This window comes from Tachysurus vachellii, chromosome 2 (genome assembly GCF_030014155.1).
Source record: "Tachysurus vachellii isolate PV-2020 chromosome 2, HZAU_Pvac_v1, whole genome shotgun sequence".
Lineage (NCBI taxonomy): Eukaryota > Metazoa > Chordata > Actinopteri > Siluriformes > Bagridae > Tachysurus > Tachysurus vachellii.
Window position 1 is genome coordinate 26,447,818 of NC_083461.1, and position 25,036 is coordinate 26,472,853.

General features: G+C 35.9%; 2 protein-coding genes across 5 annotated transcripts; both read right to left on the reverse strand.

The window, feature by feature from the left end:
- LOC132841652 (SLAM family member 7-like) lies at positions 1–11,570 on the reverse strand. Of its 4 annotated transcripts, none has more exons than XR_009647945.1 (6): positions 11,414–11,570; positions 7,579–7,881; positions 7,202–7,489; positions 1,777–1,900; positions 1,536–1,606; positions 1–1,184 (listed from the first exon to the last, which is right to left on the reverse strand). XR_009647945.1 is itself a non-coding variant. In XM_060864070.1 (6 exons), the coding sequence occupies exons 1-6, from the start codon at positions 11,466–11,468 to the stop codon at positions 1,086–1,088; spliced, it is 936 nt and encodes a 311-aa protein (XP_060720053.1). In that variant the 5' UTR covers positions 11,469–11,570; the 3' UTR covers positions 1–1,085. The 4 variants fall into 4 exon arrangements, 3 of the variants coding, with proteins under 3 accessions (XP_060720053.1, XP_060720055.1, XP_060720054.1); XM_060864070.1 differs by having other exon boundaries at positions 1,781–1,900; XM_060864072.1 differs by lacking the exon at positions 1,536–1,606 and having other exon boundaries at positions 1,781–1,900.
- A 9,274-nt stretch (positions 11,571–20,844) lies between these two features.
- Positions 20,845–24,546, reverse strand: LOC132858073 (CD48 antigen-like). The gene is made up of 5 exons (XM_060888259.1): positions 24,320–24,546; positions 22,670–23,005; positions 21,566–21,853; positions 21,241–21,278; positions 20,845–20,913 (listed from the first exon to the last, which is right to left on the reverse strand). The coding sequence occupies exons 1-5, from the start codon at positions 24,375–24,377 to the stop codon at positions 20,845–20,847; spliced, it is 789 nt and encodes a 262-aa protein (XP_060744242.1). The 5' UTR covers positions 24,378–24,546.
- Positions 24,547–25,036: the final 490 nt, after the last annotated feature.

Sequence of the window (25,036 nt, forward strand, 5' to 3'; positions counted from 1 at the left end):
TTTTGTTATGCAGTTTATTACAGCACAACTTTTAACTGACAAACACACACGTCTAAAATATTTACACATGATGCTGGATGTTCTGTGGAGTTCACAGGTAAAATACTGGTTATGCAAATTCACATGCAAATCCTGTAAAGCTGGAGGCGAAGGTGAACTGAGTGACAAAACGAAACCATACTGACCTTAAACACACGAAGGTGTATAAAGTATTCAGGTGTATTAAAAAATATTAAAATGACAGAACATACGTATGTTTCATCTCTATAACTGCACAGGGTTTAACTCCGAACTGATGGTTGTTGTTTTCAACATTTTTACAGAGTGAATTTATAAAAAATGAAAAATTGGAAAAATGAAGATTTTTTTATTTGTGTCAGTACCCCAGTCCCTGTCAGTGTGTCTGTCAGTGTGTCTGTCTGTCAATGTGTTGGGCTGTGTGTCTGTCTGTCAGTGTGTCTGTCAATGTGTCTGTCTGTGTGTCTGTCTGTGTGTCTGTCAGTGTGTCTGTCAGTGTGTCTGTCAGTGTGTCTGCTGCATGTCAGTGTGTCTGTCAGTGTCAGTGTGTCTGTCAGTGTCAGTGTGTCTGTCAGTGTCGGTGTGTCTGTCAGTGTGTCTGTCTATATTCTCCTCCTGTATTTCATCTCAGTGAATTACAGAATCCACCTGGACTCAATCCCACAGCATGAAAGAGGAACTGAAGACATTATCCTGGTGTTAATGACATCCTGTGGTGCCTCTCTGTGCGTTTTACTACCACATCAGATAAAGAAACAGCTGCACACTGTCACATTCAGCTGCTGTTCAAACTGCCAGAACACGCACATGGAAAAGCAGAACACTGGAAATAACAATCATACAAACGCTCTTTTTGTAGTAGAATAAGGAGTTTATTTAAATAAATGAAGTTCGTAACGAAATTCAGAGAACTTAATGGAAAATTATTATTGCCTGTGGCATTAAACAAAAAAGGCATCTGTTAAGCAGAAAACTTCCTTTTATGTGAATGATGAGCGTCTGCATAAACACAATTATATTTAAAAATGTGTTAAATATATAATATATTCACATCCTTCAACTCTGTTTCATTGAGTGCTGCTCTCTGACGTTCTCTCGGGTCTAATTCGGTCGTAAATGGTGGTTAGTTGACACACTTCCTCATCGGCATGTTCTCGTATATTTGTCTGTTTAAAAGAGAGAGAGACCGAAATTTCAGTGCATTTACCTGAAAGTAACAGACACTTTATATAATACATGTCTGTTGTTCAGTCAGTTTAAATACACAATATGAACACAATCCTCATTTTGTTCTTAAGAGATAAAAATTATTCCAAAAAAATAAAATAAAATGTATATATTAGACAAATTGCATCGTTCTTGTTTGACAATTCATACTTTTTTAACTTAAATATTAAATGCTGTAAATTTTGCCACACTCGTTTGAGAGAATATTTTTGCTTAAATCAAAGCTAACAGCATGAACACGCAGGATTATAAAAGGGTTGTCACTGTCTGTCAATCTATCGGTCACTGACCTGAGTGGGTTTAATATGATTTATCTCAGAATACTGTATTTCTTCATTCAGTCCTTCAGTTGCAGAGGAGTCTGCAAAGATAAAAATGTATAACAGTGTCAGTAAAGACTGTTTATTGGTCAATAATGAGAGACTGACAGACACTGACTCAACAGTAAAGGCCTAAACACTGAAACTAATATCATGTTTACTAAAATAGATGAAGTGCTTTTGCACTTAAGGCCCATAATAACACAAATACCTGCCTTCTGTACGGCGACTGGCTTCATTTTTCCTTTTCTTCAGATACACAAACATCACGATTACACAGACGAGTAAAATCACAGACACTACAACTGGAATCGTAATATGGTTTGGCTGAGTACCTGTAAAAAAAAAAATAAACCGTTTAAATCACAATTCTGTGGCAATTAAACAGCATCATTATTGTCCAAGTGTTCAGAGCACTGGCATGCACGGGGGGAGGGGGACTGCCCCTTTTGTCTAAAAGTGTAAAGTGCCCCTCTCTTATTAGTAGTAGTATTATTATTATAAATAACAATACACTTCTATACCATTTGCCAGTAACAATAATAATTAACACAACACAAAAAAAATAAATAAATTAGGCGGACGTATTTACGCGGAGGTGGAGCCCCCCCGACCCCCCCTGACCCCCCTCCGACCCCCCCTGACCCCCCTCCGACCCCCCCTCCTGTTGCGAGTCTTCAAAACAAGAGCAGCAGACAGGTAACGTGGGAAATGTACATTTATCCTACCACCATGTTGCGGTAGCATGGGACTTATGATTAATTATAATATAAGTATTACTCGATTGCTGCCACGTTTCTGACATTGACATGTCTTTTTTTATCCAAGGCCATTAATAGGCGCGAGCATAGTTTAGAATGTGCTCATGTCATTAGCTTAATTTAGTGAAATTAAATCTAATTCCACGTCCAACTCTAACGTAAAACACATTTATATCTTTGATTTAATGATAGCTAACGCTTCATCCATGTAATTCAAATAAAGTTTTCAACATCAACAAAACTAAACATGAATTCAACATGATTAACTTATTGATTATCACTGTTAATATCATCTCCTTATTTTTGCTTGATGTGTGCATTCTATGTCTATCAACAAATTTAATAGAATGCCAAGGAAAGAAAGGATCAAAAGAAAAAAACACAAGGAACTCTCTGATGCAGCTAAAGGTAGCATCCCTCTCACAAGTTGGCTGGGGAAAGAGAATAAAGATGAAGGTACTGTTTGTTTGTTTGTTTGTTTTTATGTTTGTTTTTTAAGCTAGTAAGTTATTACTTATATTACCATCTAAACAATACTTTAGACATTTTTGTTAAATGAATAAATCACCCAAATTGATTATTCTCTCATTTAATTGTAGTGGATATACAGATTCAATTATGAGGGGACTTTTATTTTGACACAGGCGCTGCCATTTTGTTTTGCTCCGACGCGTGCGCGAAAAAATGTATGTAGAAGAAGGTAAAAAGGAGAAGAGCAGTTGTGAGCTTATGAAGATTATTTGCAGTTATACAGAGTTATGCAGTTTATTTTGAACTTCTTAATCAGCATAGGAAGTTACATTTAGATGACATGCATCAAAGCTACCTGACGTGCTTTCAAGTCTCCGTTCGTCTTAACGAGCCTGTTATTATTAGCAACGTAGCAAGTTTTTCTGTTGTGCTCGTGAATGAGGCTGGACAACAGGCCTGTTAAGGTCATTTGAGTTATTCGGTGCGGAAGTTGAATATCCCCGTGTTTTTGGGTTCTTTTTGTGATTTACATCCAGATTTTTGTTAGCCCAAACGAACTCAAGGCGTAGTGGATGCTGTTGCGGGGACTATTGGCTGATTCATGGGATGGCATCGTGTGTTCGATGTTTTCTCTAATTGATCACCGTTGGACGGGATTGTGGCCTCGTCTGGTCGTGCTGTGTCTTTCAGGATCACGAGGGCAATCGTTGGGGATCAAAGAGTTAAGGAGACAGTACCCTGCCCAGGGGCGTAGATTATGCGGGGGACGCGGGGGGCATGTCCCCCGCACTTTTTATAAAAAGTAAATTAGTCCCCCTCACTTTTTTAGTGGAGAGTTGTGTTCACCACATGTTGAGGTTTTAATGGAGCAATGTATATAAATGCAGAGTGATTTAAAATTCAAAGAGACAAGAAAGTTTAAGATAGTCTGTACATGACATTCACGGCAATCAGTCACTCACTTGTCACGTCATCATCACGCGCCCCCACTACTGTAGCTCGAGTCGCACCCGCGGTCCAGCATTCAGTTACGATGAGCTCAAAGCCGCAAAAAAAACGCTTCACTCCTTTTTTATAAAAATGTCAAGCAGTGTAAGTTGGCATATGGTATCCGAATTGTGTTGCACAATGTTTAGTAACTCTTAGATAACCGACAATGAGTGAAGACAGTGGTGATGAGTATAAATAGAGTCCGGGTGAACAGACAGGTGAAGACGGGAAACAAACATGGTGGATGACGGGGTGCAAAGGATGATGGGTAATGTAAAAAATGTAAATAAGGTACAAAGATGTCCTTTTAAGGGTACTGTCCCAGTGGCAAGCTGTTCTATTTCTTTCTTTCTTTCTGTTTTATAATCATATATAATCATAATGCATATAAAGCATGATTAAAAATAAAACCTGTCATTTACACAAGGGTTAATTGAAAAAAAAAAAAAAAAACATAACACTAGACATTTCGTCCCCCCCACTTTTTAAATGATGGCTACGCCCCTGACCCTGCCTATCCGGACACCCTTCAGTCCAGGACCCAAGGGTGGTGATGTACAATAATTTGTTCGTTTTTCCTTGAAGGTTGATAAGCAAGTTACCTTTTCTTTTCAATAAGTATCAAAACAAAACTGTGCTTTAAAGAAACTGTTGTTTGAGAAACTGACGTGAGTTTCCCACAAAAAGACTCATATATTCGTAGCCAGTCTATGGACATTTTGACTTGTGAATGGACATTTTGATTCGTGAATGGACTGAGTATAATTTCCTCAAGATTTTTGAAACGAACTCTTTGACATTTGAGGTGAACTGATTTAATTCAAACTAATTGTGAATGTGAAATTTTCAGTGTGGCAAAAGAACATGATTATTTAAGGTTTAATTAAAACAGTCACATTGTTTTTATTTTCTTTACTGTTATATATATTGGTTTAATTCTGAGCCGTTTCATAAGATTAATGTTTTTTATTTAAATAAATATTTTTGTTAGTTAATTGAACGTGTGTAAGTTAACCTGAGTCCTTTATACTAAGGAGTGGGGCCGTCTCATCTATCCTGTTAGATCTGGGAGGGTGGGTTTTTCCTGAGTATTCTCCACACTTCCACACACACTTCAGGCTACCACCGTGAATAAGAGAGATCCTGAAGCCCACTTCACCTTATCTGTAGTCCCACATGACAACACGATAGACACCAACATATAACCACTTGTTATACTGAGACCTAAAGCATTGGGTGGGAGGACCAGGATCCTGTTGCCCACTCAGTCTTCCTTAGTCAAAGGTTTGTTATCTGCCCCACAAGGCGGTGGCATATTCCCCTCCGCCACATAATCATCTATATGTTTCAATTCTGTATGACTTTCTTCTGTTTAATATTTACAAGATTTGTTTTGTCCATATATTGAAAGTCAGTGGGGACCAAAATGGAGTCCCCATTAATTCCATTCATTATATGGCCATTTGTTTTTCATAGAGAGCTGCAGCTCAGATAAGGAAAGTATTGAAGAGATTCAAGGGAAAGCAGTTGAGACAAGTGAGAAAGATGAAGGAGATGTTAGAGCCAATGAGGAAGAAAGTGAGGAAATACAAGGAGACATTAGGCTCAGTGAGGAAGAGGAAGAGATGGAACGGGAGGTACAAGAAGAGATGAGTCAAGAAAACTATAGAGAGATAACAGAGGAAGGAGCTGCAGGAGCAGATATTGAATACCAGATTCAGGGAACAAGACATTAACCAATCCTTGTTGGCCTTACAGTTTCCAACAGACCCAGCTCATGTTGATCAGCTTAAAATACAGGTTAATAGCGACTACATACAGTTCTGCTGCTCTCTTGGGCCATGTCAGCCAGTAGCTGGCTTTCCAAAAATTTATGCAACATTACCTGTCTCCACTTCTACAGTTGAGAGGTCATTTTCTAAGTTAAAACTTGTGAAATCCAGTCTTCGAAGTCTGTGTAATGAAGGCTTTCTGACCTACATCTGCTCTCCATTGAGCGAGACATTCCAATTAATCATGATGAAGTCATTCATTCATCTTCTACCGCTTATCCGAACTACCTCGGGTCACGGGGAGCTTGTGCCTATCTCAGGCGTCATTGGGCATCAAGGCAGGATACACCCTGGACAGAGTGCCAACCCATCGCAGGGCACACACACACACACTCATTCACTCACGCAATCACACACTACGGACAATTTTCCAGAGATGCCAATCAACCTACCATGCATGTCTTTGGACCTGGGGAGGAAACCGGAGTACCCGGAGGAAACCCCCAAGGCACGGGGAGAACATGCAAATTCCACACACACAAGGTGGAGGCGGGAATCGAACCCCGACCCTGGAGGTGTGAGTCGAACGTGCTAACCACTAAGCCACCATGCCCCCTGAAGTCATTTAAATACAGGTAATTTCATAAATAAGTTAGAATCTGTACAAAAATACATGTTTTTTGAAGTAATATTTTTGTCTTTTTTTGTTATTGCCCTTTTTGGTCCTTCCGCCCCTGCCCCACTGCAGGTCTGTGCATGCCACTGGTTCAGAGTCTGGATGTGGGTTTAAATAAAAGATGTTTTATTATAAATTATTCTAAATGAAACCACTCATTTCAGCATCTAACACAGGACGTGTGGTCATGTTACGTGCCTCTAAAGTCGGCTTTACACCTTAATAAAGATCACACACTGTGTGAATCTGTGGTGAGATGAAACAGAGAAAAATAACTGCATCTAAATATATTTCTGTGTTTAATCTAATAGACATCGATCTTGTTTGTAGCTCTTTGAAATGAAAAGTGTTTCAAAGAATTTAAAACTGAATGTGTCTCACAAAGCAAACAGTATGAACAGTACAAACTCTCAAACTATTATTCAGGGTTTCTATTCATTTAATAATCATTGAATGGACTAACAGATTTAACTGAACTGATGTTATAGAGCTGTTCATGAAAACGTTTTTATACATCAGGAGTCAGCGTTAAACCGATCATGGGAGACGTGTGTATTAAACATTTAGATAAAGTGATAAAGAATTGAAACTAAGAGCAGGTCATGAGGATGTGAAGTGGTGATTAAAGCATCAGCAGTTCACTGAAAGGACAAATGTTTAGTGACTAGAATGTTAATGATTCAGGACAGAGATCTATAATTATAACTGTGTCACTATCACACCTCACATCATATCAGAGTCATTATGGAGGTCAATCTGTAACAAAGCTACACAAACCACAGTGCTGATTAATGCTGCATTCTGATTGGCCAGAAGATCTGATGGGTTTATGTTAATATTCTCTCTGAAACATTAAACTTATTTTACTATAATAACATGACACAGTGATTAGTATGTACTCATCACCCGGTGTCTATTCTGACCTCCTAACAGACAGTGTGTGAACTCTGCAGACTCGTCTCCTACCTTTGTTCAGAGAGCAGACTTTTGTGACGTTGAATGTAGTCGTCTCCTTACTGACTGGGTTGGAAGCCACACAGCTAAAGTTTCTCTGTCTGTCTTTGTCCGTCTTATTTATTTCTAGATGTAGACTCAGTGCGGTGTTTGATGTGGAGTTGCTGATAGTTTGGTTTAATAAAATGTGATCTTCAGACCAGACGAGCTTCAGTCCTCTGACGTTCCTCACAGAACACAGTAATGAACAGAACTCTGAAGAACTGAAAGTCTTCTTCACTCGAGGAGCTGAAACTCTCTCTGTACAGAAACAACATGAACAACCTGAGAAGTGAATAATTTAAGGTTCTTTATTGTTTCTGTGCAAATTCTGTGAGAAACCAACTCACCGTACACATCCAGATGATACTCCTGTTTTCCCTTTTGGACTTTAGTGCTCTCAACTGTGTAAAGTCCTGAATCATCTGGTCTCAGGTCTGAGAGAGTGAAGAACCCAATCTGATTGTGCCAATGAAGACGATTCACAAACGTCTCACCGTTTATCTCACTTTGATTATTAAACACCAGTCCAACTGTTTCATCTTTATAAATTATAGTCCCAGAAACAGGAACATGTAAAGAAAACGTAACAGAGTCGCCTACAGCACCGAACACCTCCTGAACTAAAGAGTCACCAATAGAGCTGAAGATCTCTGAAAGAAAAACAGCACTGAGTCTGAGATCTCGTGTATGAGTCGTAATAAAGCACTTTAAATATCAATAAATTATAAAATAAACAATTTAAATTGACTAAAACCACTCTGTGTGTTTATACCCTCTCATCTCCTGAACCTTTTGTTCAAACAGCCAAAAATAGATTTTAAGGATTTTCAACACCAAGCTGTGAAAATACGATTCATAATTTATCATTTATGCAACATGAACATTTTTTCAGCAAGTCAGTAACTTATGTAGTGCTAATGAACAAATCTATAGCTGAAATCTTTTGCTGTTTTTTTTCCCCTAAATGTTTTCATTAAATCTAAATTCCACTGAGTCTCAGTCAATGTTTTTTTGGGTGGTGGTTGTTTTTTAGAGAAACTGGTTGGTGGCAGACGGACAGTGAAATTTTCATTACTTACATTATAATTTTAATACTTATAGTTATGAGAAAAAGAAAGTACTTCGTCCCTCAATTCTATGTTTTATTTATCATGGCCTCAATAACATTAAATATAAAATTGAAATTAAATTGTTTTGCTGACACTTAAAAATAAAAATAAATAACATAAATAGATGATAAAATGATCAACAGAATTGATCGAGATTGTACTTTATTTTTCTCTTGATGGTAACTAGTGCAGTTTATCAGGTTTGCAAAAAAAGGACTAAATTCTTACAAACACTGTTTATAAAAAAAGGCCACACCCAGTTCCACATAATGTAAATACACAGAACAGCCTGTTTACCTCAACATCACTTCACACTCAGAACTTTCTACTGTCATATTCTGTAAAAATATTTACACAATAAAGAAATATACAACAAATATCCATAAGCATCTCTTCATTATATATTGATAACATACAGTATATATATATATATATATATATATATATATATATATATATATATATATATATATATATATATATATGTATGCACTTTACTATATACACTGAGATTACAACACAGCATTTCATATAACACATACAGTAGTGCTGATTTATACCTGCTTTTAGTTGACACACAAACTCATAATCCATATTATAATGTGTGATGTATATGTGATATGTGATGAAGTTACATTGTGTCTCTTTTATTAAAGTTAAACAGGGTTAATATTCAGATTTTAATGTATTCCTGATCAGAAGAACACACATGAACACATTCTAACATGTAGGAAAAAATTTCTGAACATATACTGATTATTTACGTAACTAAAAAATAGGGACCGTCAATAAAGTGCAATAAAAACACAAATTCAACAGTTGACATAACCAACTGTGTGATTTTATTAGTGTCTCTCTGAATAAATATAAATGTGTCCGAACAACTCTGCCAACTGATCAGGTGAATTTCACAATAGAACCATTATTAAAACAGTAGATTCATAGCCAGTACAATAACAATAACCTCTGACAGCATCTACTAGCTATATTGAACCTTAGAATTGAAATACACATGTAATACATTTTTAAATAATATGATATGAATGATATGAATATTAATCGTTAGTATGATTATGCCAATTATAATTGTCTTGAAATTATAGTCTATATCTGCTGTTCTTACAGTGGCTTTGCTTTTTCCTAGTTGTAGCTTCACGTCACGGTGAATGTGATTTAGCTAAAGCTCAAGCACAGAAAAGGCTCTACATCCAGCCCTTACTCATATTCATGTGTTTATCATGAGCACAGTGATTAACTGCATGTAGAAATCAGTTGTATTATTAATGCATCTGATCCTCTGTGCTTTATGATCAGAAATTTATTTCACATTTAACTCCTGGTTTTGTTTGTTGTAGAACTTTATGTAAAATCCAGTTTTTTTGTGTATTGTTCAGATGACTGTGCAGTTTCTCACTTAGTTTCCGTTTATTGTTATACTGCAACTATGCACAGAACTGAGACTTTATGCACAACACCTCGCTGCTTTAGTGGTTAACCGGCTAAAATCCCACTGTGATGTTTACTCACCTACTGAATTTCCACTCAACACATGAGACACCAAACTCTACACAGGCAAAGTAAAGCACATATCTAATACATAAATAAGTCTTTAAATGAGTGTTTTTTTTGCATTTCCTCTATTCTTTTTAATCACATTTGAATCTGAATACTCCTTCCTCTACAGTTTTGGCTGGTATGTCTATAAACAGTGTTTTCTGTATTTATTTCTGTTTCTGTGGTTGATCTGGTGTTTGATAAAATACAGCTTTAACACAGTTCTGGTTAAATATTAAGTGCTTTAAATATTCAAACAACACAAATTGGGAGACACAGTGATGCCATTCAGCAGACTGAATAACATATTGTACTTTACTTAACGCATAAAATATTAAAAACACATTCGTAAATAATGTCTCCTGTGAGTAATATTGAATAGGTTAAAAAAGCAACGATGCTGCTGCTGAATATTTCTTTAATAAATTTTAAAAGAAAAAAGTATCTGTTGAGAAAATTGCTACTACTGTCAAATAAAACATTCCACTTAGTGTTACAGCTTAAAAATAATTTTTGGTTAATAATTTTATGGTTTAGTTTCTGTTTTATTCCTTACAAATTGTTTAAGCCATAAAAAACACCTCAGATTGACCATTTGACTTTGTACAGTAATGGAAACATTCATTATTTTTTTCCAAAACACTGAAGTATGTTGTGAGGGTAAATTCAATGTGAAAGACCTTCTGGCTTTAATCAAGGACAGAATGTGTTTACTGTACACTTTATACCAGGAAATTCCTATCTGGACACAGCTTGCCTTCCTCTCCAATTACTCACTGTTTCCTCATTTCCTGTCTAAATATATTCGACCCTAAACTAAGGAAATGCTGTTTAGATCAAGATCCAGAATAAATAAATCTAAAGTGCACAACAGATCACTATGGGGATTTAGATTAGATTTCTATTCTGTAAAGTATTGTGATGATTTCCAGTGTATTGTCACATCACAAACACTGTTTACACACACAGTTATAGACCTTCTCAAAAGATCCCTTTATTTCTGTTGAGCATTAAAAAGAGACACTCCTACAAAGCACACATTACCAGGGATCATTTTACAAACCAGTCCAAGTTTTTTCAAAGCTGAATTTGAAAGTCAAAAAATCTCCATCTGCCGAGAAGCAATAGGAAGTCTGTGTGGTGAAAACCCAAAATATTCTATTAATTACTTGAGAATTAGTGCTTTTGTTCCTGTTCTGAGTATTTTATGCTTCATTAATGTCCTTCAGTGGGGTTTTAGCTTGATGGTAAACTGTTAAAAGTAAATGTTCTTTTGTTAAGGTTAAGTAATAATAATAATAATAATAATAATAATAATAATAATAATCTGCTGTTCATACAACATTCTACTCTATGTCAAATTTTAAATTATGCATAAAGATGAAACATGAACCATCTAAAACCAGACTGGAGGAGGAGTGTGTAGTGTTTCAACAAGTTGGACGCTTTTATAAAGAAGCTCATCATCCTCTGATTCTATCACTTATATAATAAATAGCAGCTACATTATAATGCTTACCTGACAAGAAGAGGCAAAGCAGACTCAACCGGTGGTGTGGAAAACATGTCCTCATTTTGCTTTATAATCTACACTACATTTTATAAACAGGACTTAACGTACACGAATCGGTTGAACTGAATTGAACTGAGTCCTAGCAACACAAGGGAGGGATTGGAGTGGAGGAGGAGTAGATTCTGTTATCAACACTGTGGGAGCCTGTTCATCTCAGTTTACCAAACACATTTCTTTTAGTTTATTCTATTCTAGATGTTATTTCAGTTCCTAGTGTAAACCTGAACATACATCAAACATGCAAGTATCTAAAAAATGTCTCCAGCCATCATCAATCTCTAAATAATGTGTAGTGTAAGAAGAAAACCATACAGTGTGTTTACTTTTCCTGATTAAAATCCAGTTTATTCTGACCAGCTATTAGCTGCTCAACACAGTCCAAGCTGTGTCTGGTCGCTGTTTAGTTTTGTCTAAGAACTGTGAAGTTGTTTCCATGGGATACTATTAATGCAGGAGCTTCATCCTCCATTTTGAGAGAAAGAAAGACAGACAGAGAGAGAGACAGAGAGAGAGGGAGGATGTGGGAGTTGGTAAACACAACCATCTGCTGACTTCGCCTAGACTTCTTGTAAATCACTAACGACACAGGACCAACAGGGACCTCATTAGAGTGTCTTGGTTAACCAAGCTGAGGCATCTGTGTGTGCATCTTATCACTAAGACAATATAATTACCACACCCACCCAACACACACACACACACACACAAACACACACACACAAATAAATGATGGGGCAGTCAGTTACAACAAAGATGAATGAGTTTATTAAGATGTAGAAATGACTGGGATTTTAAAAGGATTAAATATGAATAAAAGCTGTAATTAAGACAATATTTTGAAAGCAGATGAGGCATAAAAAGAGAACAGTGTTAAACAACAGCACCATCTGCTGTTTACCAGTGTTAGGCAGTAACGCGTCACTGTAACGACGTTACTTTTGACAGCAACTAATACCGTAACACGTTACTTTTTAAATAAAGTAACTCCGTTACTGTTACCGTATGGTGCGTTACTTTTTTAAATTAATTCATTTAAGTGTAGCCTACAGTCTAACCCGTTTACAGCAGCGACGCATTGTAGGGTTGGTGGATGTAGGATTGTAGGGTTGGTTGATTGTAGGGTTGGTTGACCACTGTAAACACGAAGATGGCGCACTGTGGGTGTGTTTCCGTGTATTCATGTATGTGCGGCAGTAATGGTGAGTCAAGGCGAGAGCAAGACGAGTTTCTCAAAGTGGAAATATGCTCATTATTTAACTTTAGTTAGCATAAAGACAAAAACTAAAGCGATCATAAAATAATAAATCATAAAAACGATACAGAAGCCACTTTATTTTTTGATTCTGAATATATTATTCAGCTTGTTTTGTTATTTATTTCAGAAATCCTTGTGATATATTCAGTTTGTGCTGGTCTGACTTAAATAAAATAGTATTTAAAAATTACTTTTTGTGTTTAAGTGAGTTTTGTGTTTGTATAGAGTATATATTATAGACCATAACACATAAAAGGGCATTAATGGGATCATTAAAGAACGTTCTTTAAAAAAGTAACTGAAAAGTGACTTAACAGTAACGCATTACTTTTTGGTGTAAATAATCAACAAAGTAATTGAGTTACTTTTTGAATGAAATAACTAGTAACGGTAACTAGTTACTATTTCTTAGTAACTAGCACAACACTGCTGTTTACAATAAGGACATAATTCCTACAATTGATCTGTAGACGTAAAGAATATATTGTACACATTTCTTTATGAGTTACTTATTTAGTTTGATGTATTTCATGTTTCTACTATTGTTTGTTAAATTTCCACTCACTTACTCACGCATTTCATTTTTATATAATTGACACTATTATTGTCTTGAAATTGGACACCAATTTCCAGGCAACTTTATACGTCTTCACACAGAAAAGCCTGAGGGTCAAAAATCCCCTTTTCAAATATCAAGCTTAAAACACAATAAGCATATTGAGTAAAGAGAACACACACACATGCGCGCGCACACACACAGAGAGTCTTGTACAGATTTTACTTCCCCGCTGTTCAATGATAAATAACCGATTTCAGGAGATTAATTATATGAGTTTTCAGATACATATCACATATTCCTTGCCAATAAATCATAAAGAATTCCAATAAGAAACTTCTACAAGATTTAAATTATTTATTATTTTGAAACCATTCCTATAAAATTCCTGTGTTTAAAGGCCTTACGCGCAATAAATATCACACACAGTATATCTGTGGTGAGTGAAGACCTCAGTGTGATTATGGCTTTAGCTGATACTCCCATTACGTCTATTGGGGAGAACGGTTTATTAATCCAGGTTAATCTTGTGTACATTGACCTTTATAAGCAGGCTATAATGTGTTAATGTTCACGTTATTATTTTTAACACTGTCCACTCAGAATCGACTGGAAATGACGTGCATGTTGAGTTGGGTTTATTGTCATCACTCGCTTTAAATAATTTATAACATGAGTGTAATTGGGAGGATGGAATAATGATATAATGTCTGATATATATAAGACATCATAACATTATATATATATATAATGATATATAATGATATTATGTCTGTAAACTGCTGTTAGTGTAAAAGGAATAAAACACTTTATGTGAAATTGGGAGTAACTTTCTTTCATGTTTATTTGCTTATTTGAACACGTTTTTTCAATAGAAGTGAGAAATTTAAAAGTCAATAAAATAATCACAAGAATGTTTTTTCATGCATGAATAATTTTATTAGTGATCATTAAATGAAGTCAAAACCAAAACAATTTGCATTTTTTATTTTCTATTTTTATTTAATCTAATTCTAACAATCAGTATAATATTTCTACAATTTCTACTTTTTGTCAGGCGAACATGCTAACCACTAAGCCAGTGTAGCAAACTGAGTTTGAATATGTTTTCTTTATGCTCTTTTTCTACTCCAAGGCATGAACTGTTAATAGTCGAAAAGTTGGATTTTCATTGAATGGAATTATTATTTTTGGTTGTTTTGTTGTTGGTTTTGAAAAAGATCCACTTCAAAAAGGAACTTAAAATGATATGATGAGAGGCATCATTTATTTTATTTATTTAAATAAAAAATGAACACCACTGATGTGTCTTTTATTTCAAATTTAGTTTCTTATGTGTTTGTAATATCAAGCTCTGGTTGTTCCAAATCCTGTGTTCAAGCAAAGCTAAATTTTGTTTCCTTATGAAAAAGGTTGAACATTACATATCAGTTGCAGTTAATTTTTCAGTAAATATTCAGTTTGGCCCATGACTTTATCTCAGTTTTATATTTTGGTCCACTGTGAATTTGAGTTTGACACCACTGTCTTAGAGAATTGCATGATTCACTAATAAGAGACAGAATTGTTTGTGGCATAAGAGATGACACAGTACAAGCCAGATTGCTAAGAGAAGCAGATCTCACATTAGCGCCAATAAGGAGTGATTCGTGTGACGACATAAAGTGCAACAGATGTGGTTATAAACACGAACAGAGAAAACGTGCAGACAATGTAATAAAAAGAATCACTTCTCAAAAATGTGCAAAAATGGGCGAAAACACCCCAGTAAAATGCACACGCTTGAACAGACAGAGGAAGGTGACAAAAATATGTTCCTGGGCACACTAGAAGTTCAGAGAAACAAGCTAAAAAACGTACAGTCTGTCACTACTGACTTCCAAGAAAAAGAAGAGTGGTCTGAAGTGCTCAAGATAAGAGGCAAACACGTGAAATTCAAGCTGGACACTGGTGCAGAATGCAACGTTATCTCATTAAAAACTTTCAACTCATTGAACATAATGGACAAGCTCTAAAATCCACATGCAAGTTAATTACATACTCTGGACACCAAATGTCACCATTGGGACAGAAACAGCTAACCTGTGAGTACAAAGGTCAATATCACAAGATTCTGTTCCAGATTGTGGAAAAAGATGCTCCTGCAATATATTAGGAAGAGCCACATGTCAGACATTAGGCATGATAAAAGAGATACATGAAGTGTCTGCTAATGATGATGACATTCTGAAAGAGTTTGAAAGAAAAGTTTCTTGAATTGAAAGAAAGAATAATTGAAGAATTGCACCGGATGGAAGACATGAAAGTAATAGAAAGACAAACAGAGCCAACTGATTGGGTAAGCAGCATGGTAACAATTGTCAAGCCAGACAAAATTCACATATGCCTCGACCCACTAGATTTAAATAAGGCAATCAATCATGAACACTATCCTCTACTCATGGTAGAAGAAGTTGTGGCAAACATGCCAAATGCCAAAATATTCTCAGTACTTGATGCCAACCAAGGGTTCTGTCAGATCAAATTGGACAATGAAAGCTCCAAGTTGTGTACATTTAATACGCCTATAGGAAGATACAGATTCCTGCGTTTACCTTCAGGAATATCGTCAGCATCAGAAGTATTCCAAAAAGCAGTAGCACAGATGATTGAAGACATGGATGGAGTGATATGTAGTTCTTCTCTGAGAAAAGCCGCTTTATCCATCTATTTGGTATGTCAAATCGGACAGTAAACTAAATACTACATTACCCATGAGCCTTTTCTACTTTTACTATGTTGAAGACGTCAGCTAAAACTACCTGATGACCAACCGCCGATTCTCTTTTAATGATCTCCTCATCTTTCTTTCAACACACAAACATGAAAGTGTGCTTGATAATTCAACAATACGATGTCATGACTAGGGATGAGCGAGTACAGCATTATCTGTATCTGTTAACCATATGCATTATCTGTATCTGTATCTGTACTCGGAGTGGGTGGGGCCTAACCCGGAAGTAGGGCTTGTCTTGAAATGGGCGGGGCTTTAACCGGTATGTTATTTTAAGCATGCAATTGATATGGGTTGATCAGAAATTGTTATATTTATTGCTGATTAGAAAAATATTTACAGGACAGTATCAGGATTGAGCTTCAGATCAATGGTTTTGATCACGATAGCAAACGAACTATATTACAGAACAAGTTTTGCAACAATGAAAACAAAACAATGCAGTGCAATTATGAAGTAAAATGTAATGAACAACATAACTTTCTTTTTAACTTTTAATTTTTTTTATGATCAGTGTGATTTTATTTATTTTTTTTTGGTTCTTTTTTATTTTTTTATTTCCACACCAGGTGTGTGGGTGAGTGTGTGTCTGTAGCTTAATAATTAATTTGTGATATTTATAACACTAGCTTACTACCTTTATGTTTTTATGAAATACAGCAAAAACGTGTCAGACACTCAGTGTCTGGTTACTGGTTAGAGACAGCTGAAGGTTTAAAAAAGAAAAAAATCTCCGAAAGGCAGAGACGCAATGCGAGTCGCATTCTACCAAGCAAGCACCACGTCTGAACGAACCCCTCGTTTACCAGAACTCTACTGGTTAGTAAGTACGTATTATTAACGTTACAACCCGATGTAAAAAGCTGAAGAAACCCTAAACGTTAACGGAAAAGACCCGCGAACCGACTGAGGGAGAGACAGAGAGCTGTTCTGTGTGTGACTGTGAGTGAGCAGAGTGAGACACAGCAACATAATACATCTGTATGTGTGTAGGGGAGGGGCGCTGTGACTAGCCTATCACAGAACGCTGACACAATCAGCTACCCAATGATGATTTTCATTCAATCCGAGCAGAGATATCCGGCTCATCTCTAGTCATGACCATCCGTTTTATTTATTCTCCTTCATTGCGCTTAAACCACTTCCCCGGTAATTTTACTTGAATGTAATGATCAAATTTGAACACTTAGAATTAGGGTTGCAAAATTTTCAAGGCTGGAAACTTTCCATGGGAATTAACGGGAATATATGGAAATAAACAAAATGCAGAGTTGCCTATAACAAGGAATTAAATGTAGTTAAAAAAAATCTTAACAGCATAATTTTGTTTAAAACAAGATTTAATGCAATTTAAGTTGAATTTGTACCCACTTGCACACAGCACACTGCTTACTGGAGGGCCTCAATGGAGGTACTTACATTCAGGTACTGCAGGTACTTACATTCTTCCATAACATGCACAGTAACACTTTATTTTAGGGTCATTTAACTAGTTGCTTATTAGCATGAATATTAATAGAATATTGGCTATTTATTAGTACTTATTAAGCACATATTAATGCCTTATTCTGCAAGACCTTATTCTACATTCTTAATTGTACCCAATACCTAAACGTAATAACTACCTTATTAACTCTTATTAAGCAGTAAATTAGGAATGTTACCAGATGCACAGATAATTTGATGACCCCCACCCCCACATACACACTCACTCCCCCGAAATAAAAAAATCCTCTATAAAATGTTTATTACAATTATTAAGTTTATTATGTTTATTACAAGCATAATAATGTTCATTATGCTTTTGTGTTACTCAGTAAAATAATCAATTAAAGTTATACTTACAATTAAATCAGTCAAGTCGTCGTTTTTAAAATTTGTAATACCTTGCATGCATGTCTGCTTATGACCAAACAAAATGTTTATTTATGTTTCTATAATATAGTTTATATAAATTTCCAATTAATTCCCATAAATTCCTGTAAATTCCCATAAATTCCCATAAATTCCCGTAAAGTTTAAAATTTTGAATATTTCCAAAATTCCCCAGATTAAGTTCCCGTGGAAAGATTCCGCCCTTTGCAACCCTACTTAGAATTCGTGAAACCCTGAAAGCCTGCAGAAATCACCAAATCGCAAAGCGGACTGGCTCCGTCTCCATAGCAACGGATGCTGAGGCTCACGGGTAATGCGGGCATCCGCATTTGCAATTGGGTGATTTCTGCAAGCTGTGAATTCTGAGTGTTCAAATTTCACTGCTTAATCTGTACTTTCTCCTTTTTAATCCTGAAATTCTGGATTGGATTCCTGAAATTTGGATTTTTAATGTAAATCAGCTTGAAAGCGTCAGTGTCATCGTCACGTCTGCGTCACGTTATCGCACCGCCCCATGTAGAGACAAAAACTATTCACTTCCTTCATGTCCACCATTAGAAGAATGCAGGCGGTGGCTCCTGAAGGTCAAATAGAATGAAAGTAATGTTGAAAAAAGGGGTCACGGTGGCTTAGTGGTTAGCACGTTTCGCCTCACACCTCCAGGGTTGGGGGTTCGATTCCCGCCTCCACCTTGTGTGTGTGGAGTTTGCATGTTCTCCCCGTGCCTCGGTACTCCGGTTTCCTCCCCCAGTCCAAAGGCATGCATGGTAGGTTGATTGGCATCTCTGGAAAATTGTCCGTAGTGTGTGATTGCGTGAGTGAATGAGAGTGTGTGTGCCCTGCGATGGGTTGGCACTTCATCCAGGGTGTATCCTGCCTTGATGCCCGATGATGCCCGAGATAGTTCGGATAAGTGGTAGAAAATGAGTGAGTGAGTAATGTTGTTAAACAATTAGAAATATTATGTAACCTGATTTTCTGCTAGAGAACAATGCTAATTGTTGACCATGTCAATATATTTGTCATCACATGGATGTGTTTTAAAAGGGCATCGTCATCATCAGACCCGGACACTTTACTGAGCTCTTTATGGTAAGATAAACTTTCCATCAACTTTCTCTTCTCACTGAAAATCACATTATTCACCTTCTTTAAACTGTTTAATGCTCTGTTTAAATGTACAGAGATGAAAAGGAAAATCCTGATAACAATATACATGTTTAGTAGCTGATATCTGAATAGATTCTTATTTACTGAGATTATTTTATTATCCTGACACTTTATCACATCTCTTGACACTTTATCACATCTCATCATGATTCTGTGATTAAAACTAGTAAATATTAATATCTTTTATAAATGACATGACACATTATTAGTGGTTTTGTGTTTAACTAATATTAAGAAAAGAAAAGTTAGATCCTGTTAAAAGCTCTTGGAGATCAGTTCTTGTCTTATGGTTTGGTAAAAACAGTTTATATAAAAAAATATTTATTCAGGTGACAGTAAAAGAACATGATTGTTGTTGGCTGATTGTTTTAAATGATCAGATTTGATATTTATTCTTTTATCTCTGTAATATTAATAGCAAAAGTCTTCAAATATAATAAATTGTTTAATAAATTAATTATAATAATAAAATAACAGTAAACAAAAATAAACTAAATCACTTTAATTCTTTAAACCTGGATCAGTTCTCTCAGGTTTTCTGGGTCTTGGAGAAGTTCACACAACGTCTTCTGAACACTTGGTTTTGTCTGAACTTGACTCTATTACTGAACACTTTTAGGAACATTTTCATTTTCTCTGTAACTTTTAATGTTTCTTAATATTTGTTTGTGTCAGTAATAAAACCAAGTTTTTCTTTTCTCACAAATGAACTCAGAACACATCAAATAAACACCTCTAAATTTGTACAAAAAATAAAGGGTGTGTAGACTTTTGCACTATGAACAGCAGGTGGCAGAGTTGTAGTTGTATATAAGAAATATAATTTATAATGTAATTCAAGGACGACGCCCTTTAAAACCAGGGAACAGATCTGTGTGAGCTAAAATGAACAAGGAACTGTAGTTTTCAGGAACCACAGCACACGTGTTAATGTGATGAGCAAATATGATCACCGTCCTGAATGATCGGCCTCATTCAGGACGGTGACGAGTCTGCCTACAGACTGGAGGTTGAACGGCTGGCTGTCTGGTGCAGTCTTAACAACCTGGAGCTGAAGATGCTCAAGACAGTGGAGATTTCTGGGAACCACTCCCAGGACCTGAAGTGGGACATTCACATAGAATCCATTGTGAAAAAGGCCCAGCAGAGGTTGTACTTCCTTCGTCAGTTGAGGAAGTTCAACCTGCCACAGGATCTGCTGAAACAGTTCTACACTGCCATCATCGAATCCATCCTCTGCACTTCAGTGACTGGTTCAGCTCAGCTACCAAATCTGACCTCAGAAGACTAAAGAGGGTAGTCTGGACTGCTGAGCGAATCAATGGCACAACTCTCCCCACTCTTCAAGACCTGTACTTCTCCAGAGTGAGCAAAAGGGCAAAGAAAATCACTCTAGACCCCTCACATCCAGCACACTTACTCTTCGAACTGTTGCCATCTGGCTGACGCTACAGAGCCCTGAGCAGCAGAACGACAAGAGACAGTAACAGTTTCTTCCCTCAGGCAATCCATCTGATGAACACTTGACATACACAGAAGAAACTCTATTCTTACATTATTTATACATACTTATTTATATTTCAATTTGCACATTATCCACTGTACATACAACTGTCTATTATATATGTGTTCATGTCTTGTCAATGCCATTCTGTTTACACTGTGGAGCTTCTGTACTAGAACAAATTCCTCGTATGTGAAACATACTTGGCAATAAAGATCTTTCTGATTCTGTTGTATTGTTTGGATCACCTCATGTCTGAATACACCACAGGGTCTCTCTCTACTTCAACATCCGTTACTGTGGAGTTTTCTTCCTGTAACACAGCAGTATATTTCACTATCTGAATCAGGAGGAGACTTTATCATGCCTGTGATTTTATACCAAATCATTTTCCCCACAACTTTACCTCTTCATTGCTTTCTGCACTGTGAGCTTTAATAGTCACATCAGAGGAAGTCAGTTCCGCAGGATTTTCTGAAAATAAAGAAAAAATAATCAGATTAAATGTTACTGAACTGAACAAATATAAAAACTGAACTAAACACATGAGCAAAAAGATTAATTACTTGCCTTGTGTTTTTTTCTTTTTCAGCAAAATCCCCAAAGTTATTATTATAATTAATAACACAATAATTCCAACAGATATCAGAACAGGATGCAGTGAAGAGGGAGGATCATCTGTACAGATTAAGATATAATCATAAATGTAGAGAAATAATAATTAATGACAGAAATATTATATGATCAAATCAGCAGATCTACATCAGACACAAAGTTCATGTCATTTAGATTTTCCCTCAAATCCATGAGAAACCTGTAACATGAAGCTACACTGGATTAATATTCCATTAAAATTCCATTAATATTCCAGTGCAGTCAGTGAAATGTGAATCCTTGATGTATTTGAAATGACTTTTCATTAATCAGACAGATGATCAGTAATGAGTTTAGACTCACTGACATACCTGAGACGTCACAGAGCTGTGTGATGTTGAGAGAAGTTGTTTTATTGCTGACAGGGTTTGCAGACACACAGCTGTAAGTATTAGTGACATTGTGTTGTATTTGAAGTGAGAGATTGAGGGGAACACTGAGATCTGTGTTATTGGTGATGGAGATTCTCTCATTCTCTCTGTACCAGGATAACTTCACATCTTCTCCATTCTCCACAGAACACAGGAGGAAACACGACTCTGTGGAAAACACACTTCGCTTTCCTCTTTCATTTATTATTACTGGAGTTGATACTGGAGCTAAAAACACAAACACATTAAAGGAGATTCAATTAGAAACAACAATTGTGTGTGTGTGTGTGTGTGTGTGTGTGTGTGTGTGTGTGTGTGTGTGTGTGTTTTGGTTTGAGATCTGACTCTGCCCCTGACACGTCATTGGTTAATTCCTCTAATGTCTTCACCTCTTCTGTGTTTTTATTTCATTAATAATAAGTCATATATATTCCTTGCTTTTTCCTTTTAAACTCTTGTTCATTGTCCTTAATGTGATTCTGAGCCTTGTTTTATTTCAGTTTCCCAATTTACAGTGTCACTTATTCCATGTGATTATAATTATTTAGTAATATTGATTTCCCTGTGATTATTTTGCCTGTATGTTTATAATCTGTACAAGTCCCAGTGAATGAGCTGTTATGATAGAAACATTATGTATTAGAGTAAAGTTTTACTGAAATGTTACAGCTGAAGCCTCCAGAGTTGTTCAGTGACAGACACCAGAAGCTGGTTAGGTTTCAGACAATAACTCATGTTAATGTAGGTAGAATCTCAGTGGCTGATAGTTTCAGGATATTTCAGGCTTGTTCTCATGTCCAGGTTTTTTCTTTGATTGGATTATATATAATATATATATGTATATATAAATATATAATGACTTGTTTCTTCATGGTGAATATTTATTTTGATAATCAGGAAAATAAAAGTCTGATTATTTCTGAGCAGATTTATTTTAAATGATTTAATGATGCAGTTTGACTTGACTGAGCTCTGATTAGACGTTTTATATTGAAGTTCAGAATAAACACAGACATGAAGGAGACATGAAACACTTTTACTCACCATAAACACTGACATTGAAAGTCCTAGATAACGTAGATCCATTCATGACTTGTAATGAATAAACTCCAGAATCAGTTCTGCTGATGTTCCTGATGGTTAAAGCTCCACTGATTCTGTCCAGTTGCAGTCGCTCTTTAAATCTCTCACTGATGTCTGTAAAAATTTCTCCTTTATGCACATAACTGTTCAATATCCTTTTCTCTGCTTTCTCAGGTCCATAAATCCACATAATCTGAGCATCACTCTGAATCCCAGTTATCCCAGTATGGAGAGTTATAGTGGTTCCTTCCACTTCCTGCAGTGTGACCATCTCGTCTCCAGCTTCACACAGTAAACCTGCATCACAGCTTCAGCTTCATCATTTCACTCACAAACATCATCTCATCCTCATCACATGAAGTCCATTAAAACTACATTGTGATACAGATCTGTGAGTGCAGATGATGCTGCATTTAGACCTGAAAATGCACAAACTTTTCATAGAATCAGATTTGTTCTGTAGAAAATATATTATTATTTACTACAGTGGTGCATCTAAGACCAGATATGGTATATTATGATATACATTGCCTTGCAAAAGTATTCACTCCCTTAAACCTCATGAGAGTTTAATGATAAATGACACACAGATTATTTGTCAGGGATTTTATTCCAAAAGCTTTTAAAGAACATTTAAAAAGTCAAAACTAATTTATTTGTTTTGTGACATTTGTTCTGTGAAAGGAGAAATGTCCAAATATCTGGGTTTTTCTTAGCAGATTGAAGGTTTTTATTCTAAAAATCCATTCTTTCTTCAGTTTTGACATCCTAACCCCTTCAGGGTGACTGTTGGCCTCACTGTTGGCCTCCATCACAGTCCTTGTCTAGATAATGCTTGTGTATGTGGTGTGGATGTAGCTTTCACTTCCTCGCTACTAACGTCAGTGGGATGTCCAACCAATTGGATATAATTTTACACCCTGTTCCATCCTATTAACTGATCTTTTGTTCTTTTTAGAAAGCTCCTTCATTTTCACTTCTTTCACTCAGACTGACTGTGTCTTCAATGGAAACTAAATAAAAGTGGTTTTTATTCAGAAAATTAGAGCTGTTTTAATATTTCAGAGGGGAAAGACAAATTTATGTAAAATGTTTTCTGGTTAAAACAATATCTTTCATCTGAGCTTTAAGACACTTTGGCATCAATAATTAATTGTGACTGAAAATAGACTGTAAGAGAACATGAGTGCAATGAAAATACTGAGAGGAAAAATAGATTCATTTATTATGTGTAATTCTCACAAACATGACCAATTCCATGGGGGTAAATACTTTTGCAAGACTGTATATTTAAATTTATTTTTATTTAAAAATGAAAAGAGGATTTATCATCATCATCATCATCATCACCACAGATCAGCAGAATAATTATACCATGGATTTATAGTCTTAACAATATGAAATCAATAACCACATTAAGTCTTTATTAAACAGCCAAAACACTTAAACTGTAAACATTATTTTATCTGCTAAAGATATTAAACGATATTATAGATATTAAATATTAAAGTTCTAACAGTGTTGTAGAGTCTCCAGATCAGTGAGAATAAATATGAAGGTTTAGTATTTAGTATCCAGTGTGTTGTGTTTGCAGTAAAGGAGTAAACTTACAGCACAATAGGAGGAGAACAGAACGGAGAATCCAGTTTCCTGCTAACATAGTCACCATTTTTATAGTCCATAGTAAGCGTTTCTCAGACAAAACATTTTCAGATAAGAGCAATGATGACGGTTTCACGGTTTTCCGACACTGTTAGTTTAGCGTCTTTACGCACATCCATTAAAGCGCAGAAGCTCCTCCTGTCTAAACATGTTCACTACAGTTTCCCCTCGGAGTTAAACACATGTTTTCACATGGATTTAATGGTGATTCTGATGTGTTATAATACAAAAGGAAAAAACAATGATTAATTATATATATATTAATGTTATTATTATTATTATTTTTTCTTTTTTTTTTTCTAAAATAACTAAATAACATTGATCAGAATCAGAATCAGAATCAGTATCAGAATCCGAAAGAGCTTTATTGCCAGGTATGTTTTCACATACAAGGAATTTGTTTTAGTGACAGAAGCTCCACAGTGTAACAGTGTAACAGAATGACATATACAATATAGACAGTTTGTATGTACAAATGAACTGTGAAATGTGCAATTGAAATATAAATAGTATGTGTTTTAAGTAAATAGTGTGTAAGAATAGTGTTGTGTGTTCCGTGTATGTCAACTGTTCATCAGATGGATTGCCTGAGGGAAGAAATTGTTCCTATGTCTGGTCGTTCTGGTGCTCAGGGCTCTGTAGCGTCGACCAGATGGCAACAGTTCG

Coding starts and splice junctions, on each gene's coding strand:
- LOC132841652 (XM_060864070.1), bottom strand. CDS start 11,468: ATGAGGACATGTTTTCCACACCACCGGTTGAGTCTGCTTTGCCTCTTC. Junction 7,882..11,413: donor GCTTTGCCTCTTCTTGTCAG/GTAAGCATTATA, acceptor TTTTTCTTTCAG/AGATCTTCAGCTCTATTGGT. Junction 1,607..1,780: donor AGCCAGTCGCCGTACAGAAG/GCAGGTATTTGT, acceptor TTATCTTTGCAG/ACTCCTCTGCAACTGAAGGA.
- LOC132858073 (XM_060888259.1), bottom strand. CDS start 24,377: ATGGTGACTATGTTAGCAGGAAACTGGATTCTCCGTTCTGTTCTCCTC. Junction 21,279..21,565: donor ACAGCTCTGTGACGTCTCAG/GTATGTCAGTGA, acceptor TAATCTGTACAG/ATGATCCTCCCTCTTCACTG. Junction 20,914..21,240: donor TGCATCCTGTTCTGATATCT/GTTGGAATTATT, acceptor GCTGTGTTACAG/GAAGAAAACTCCACAGTAAC.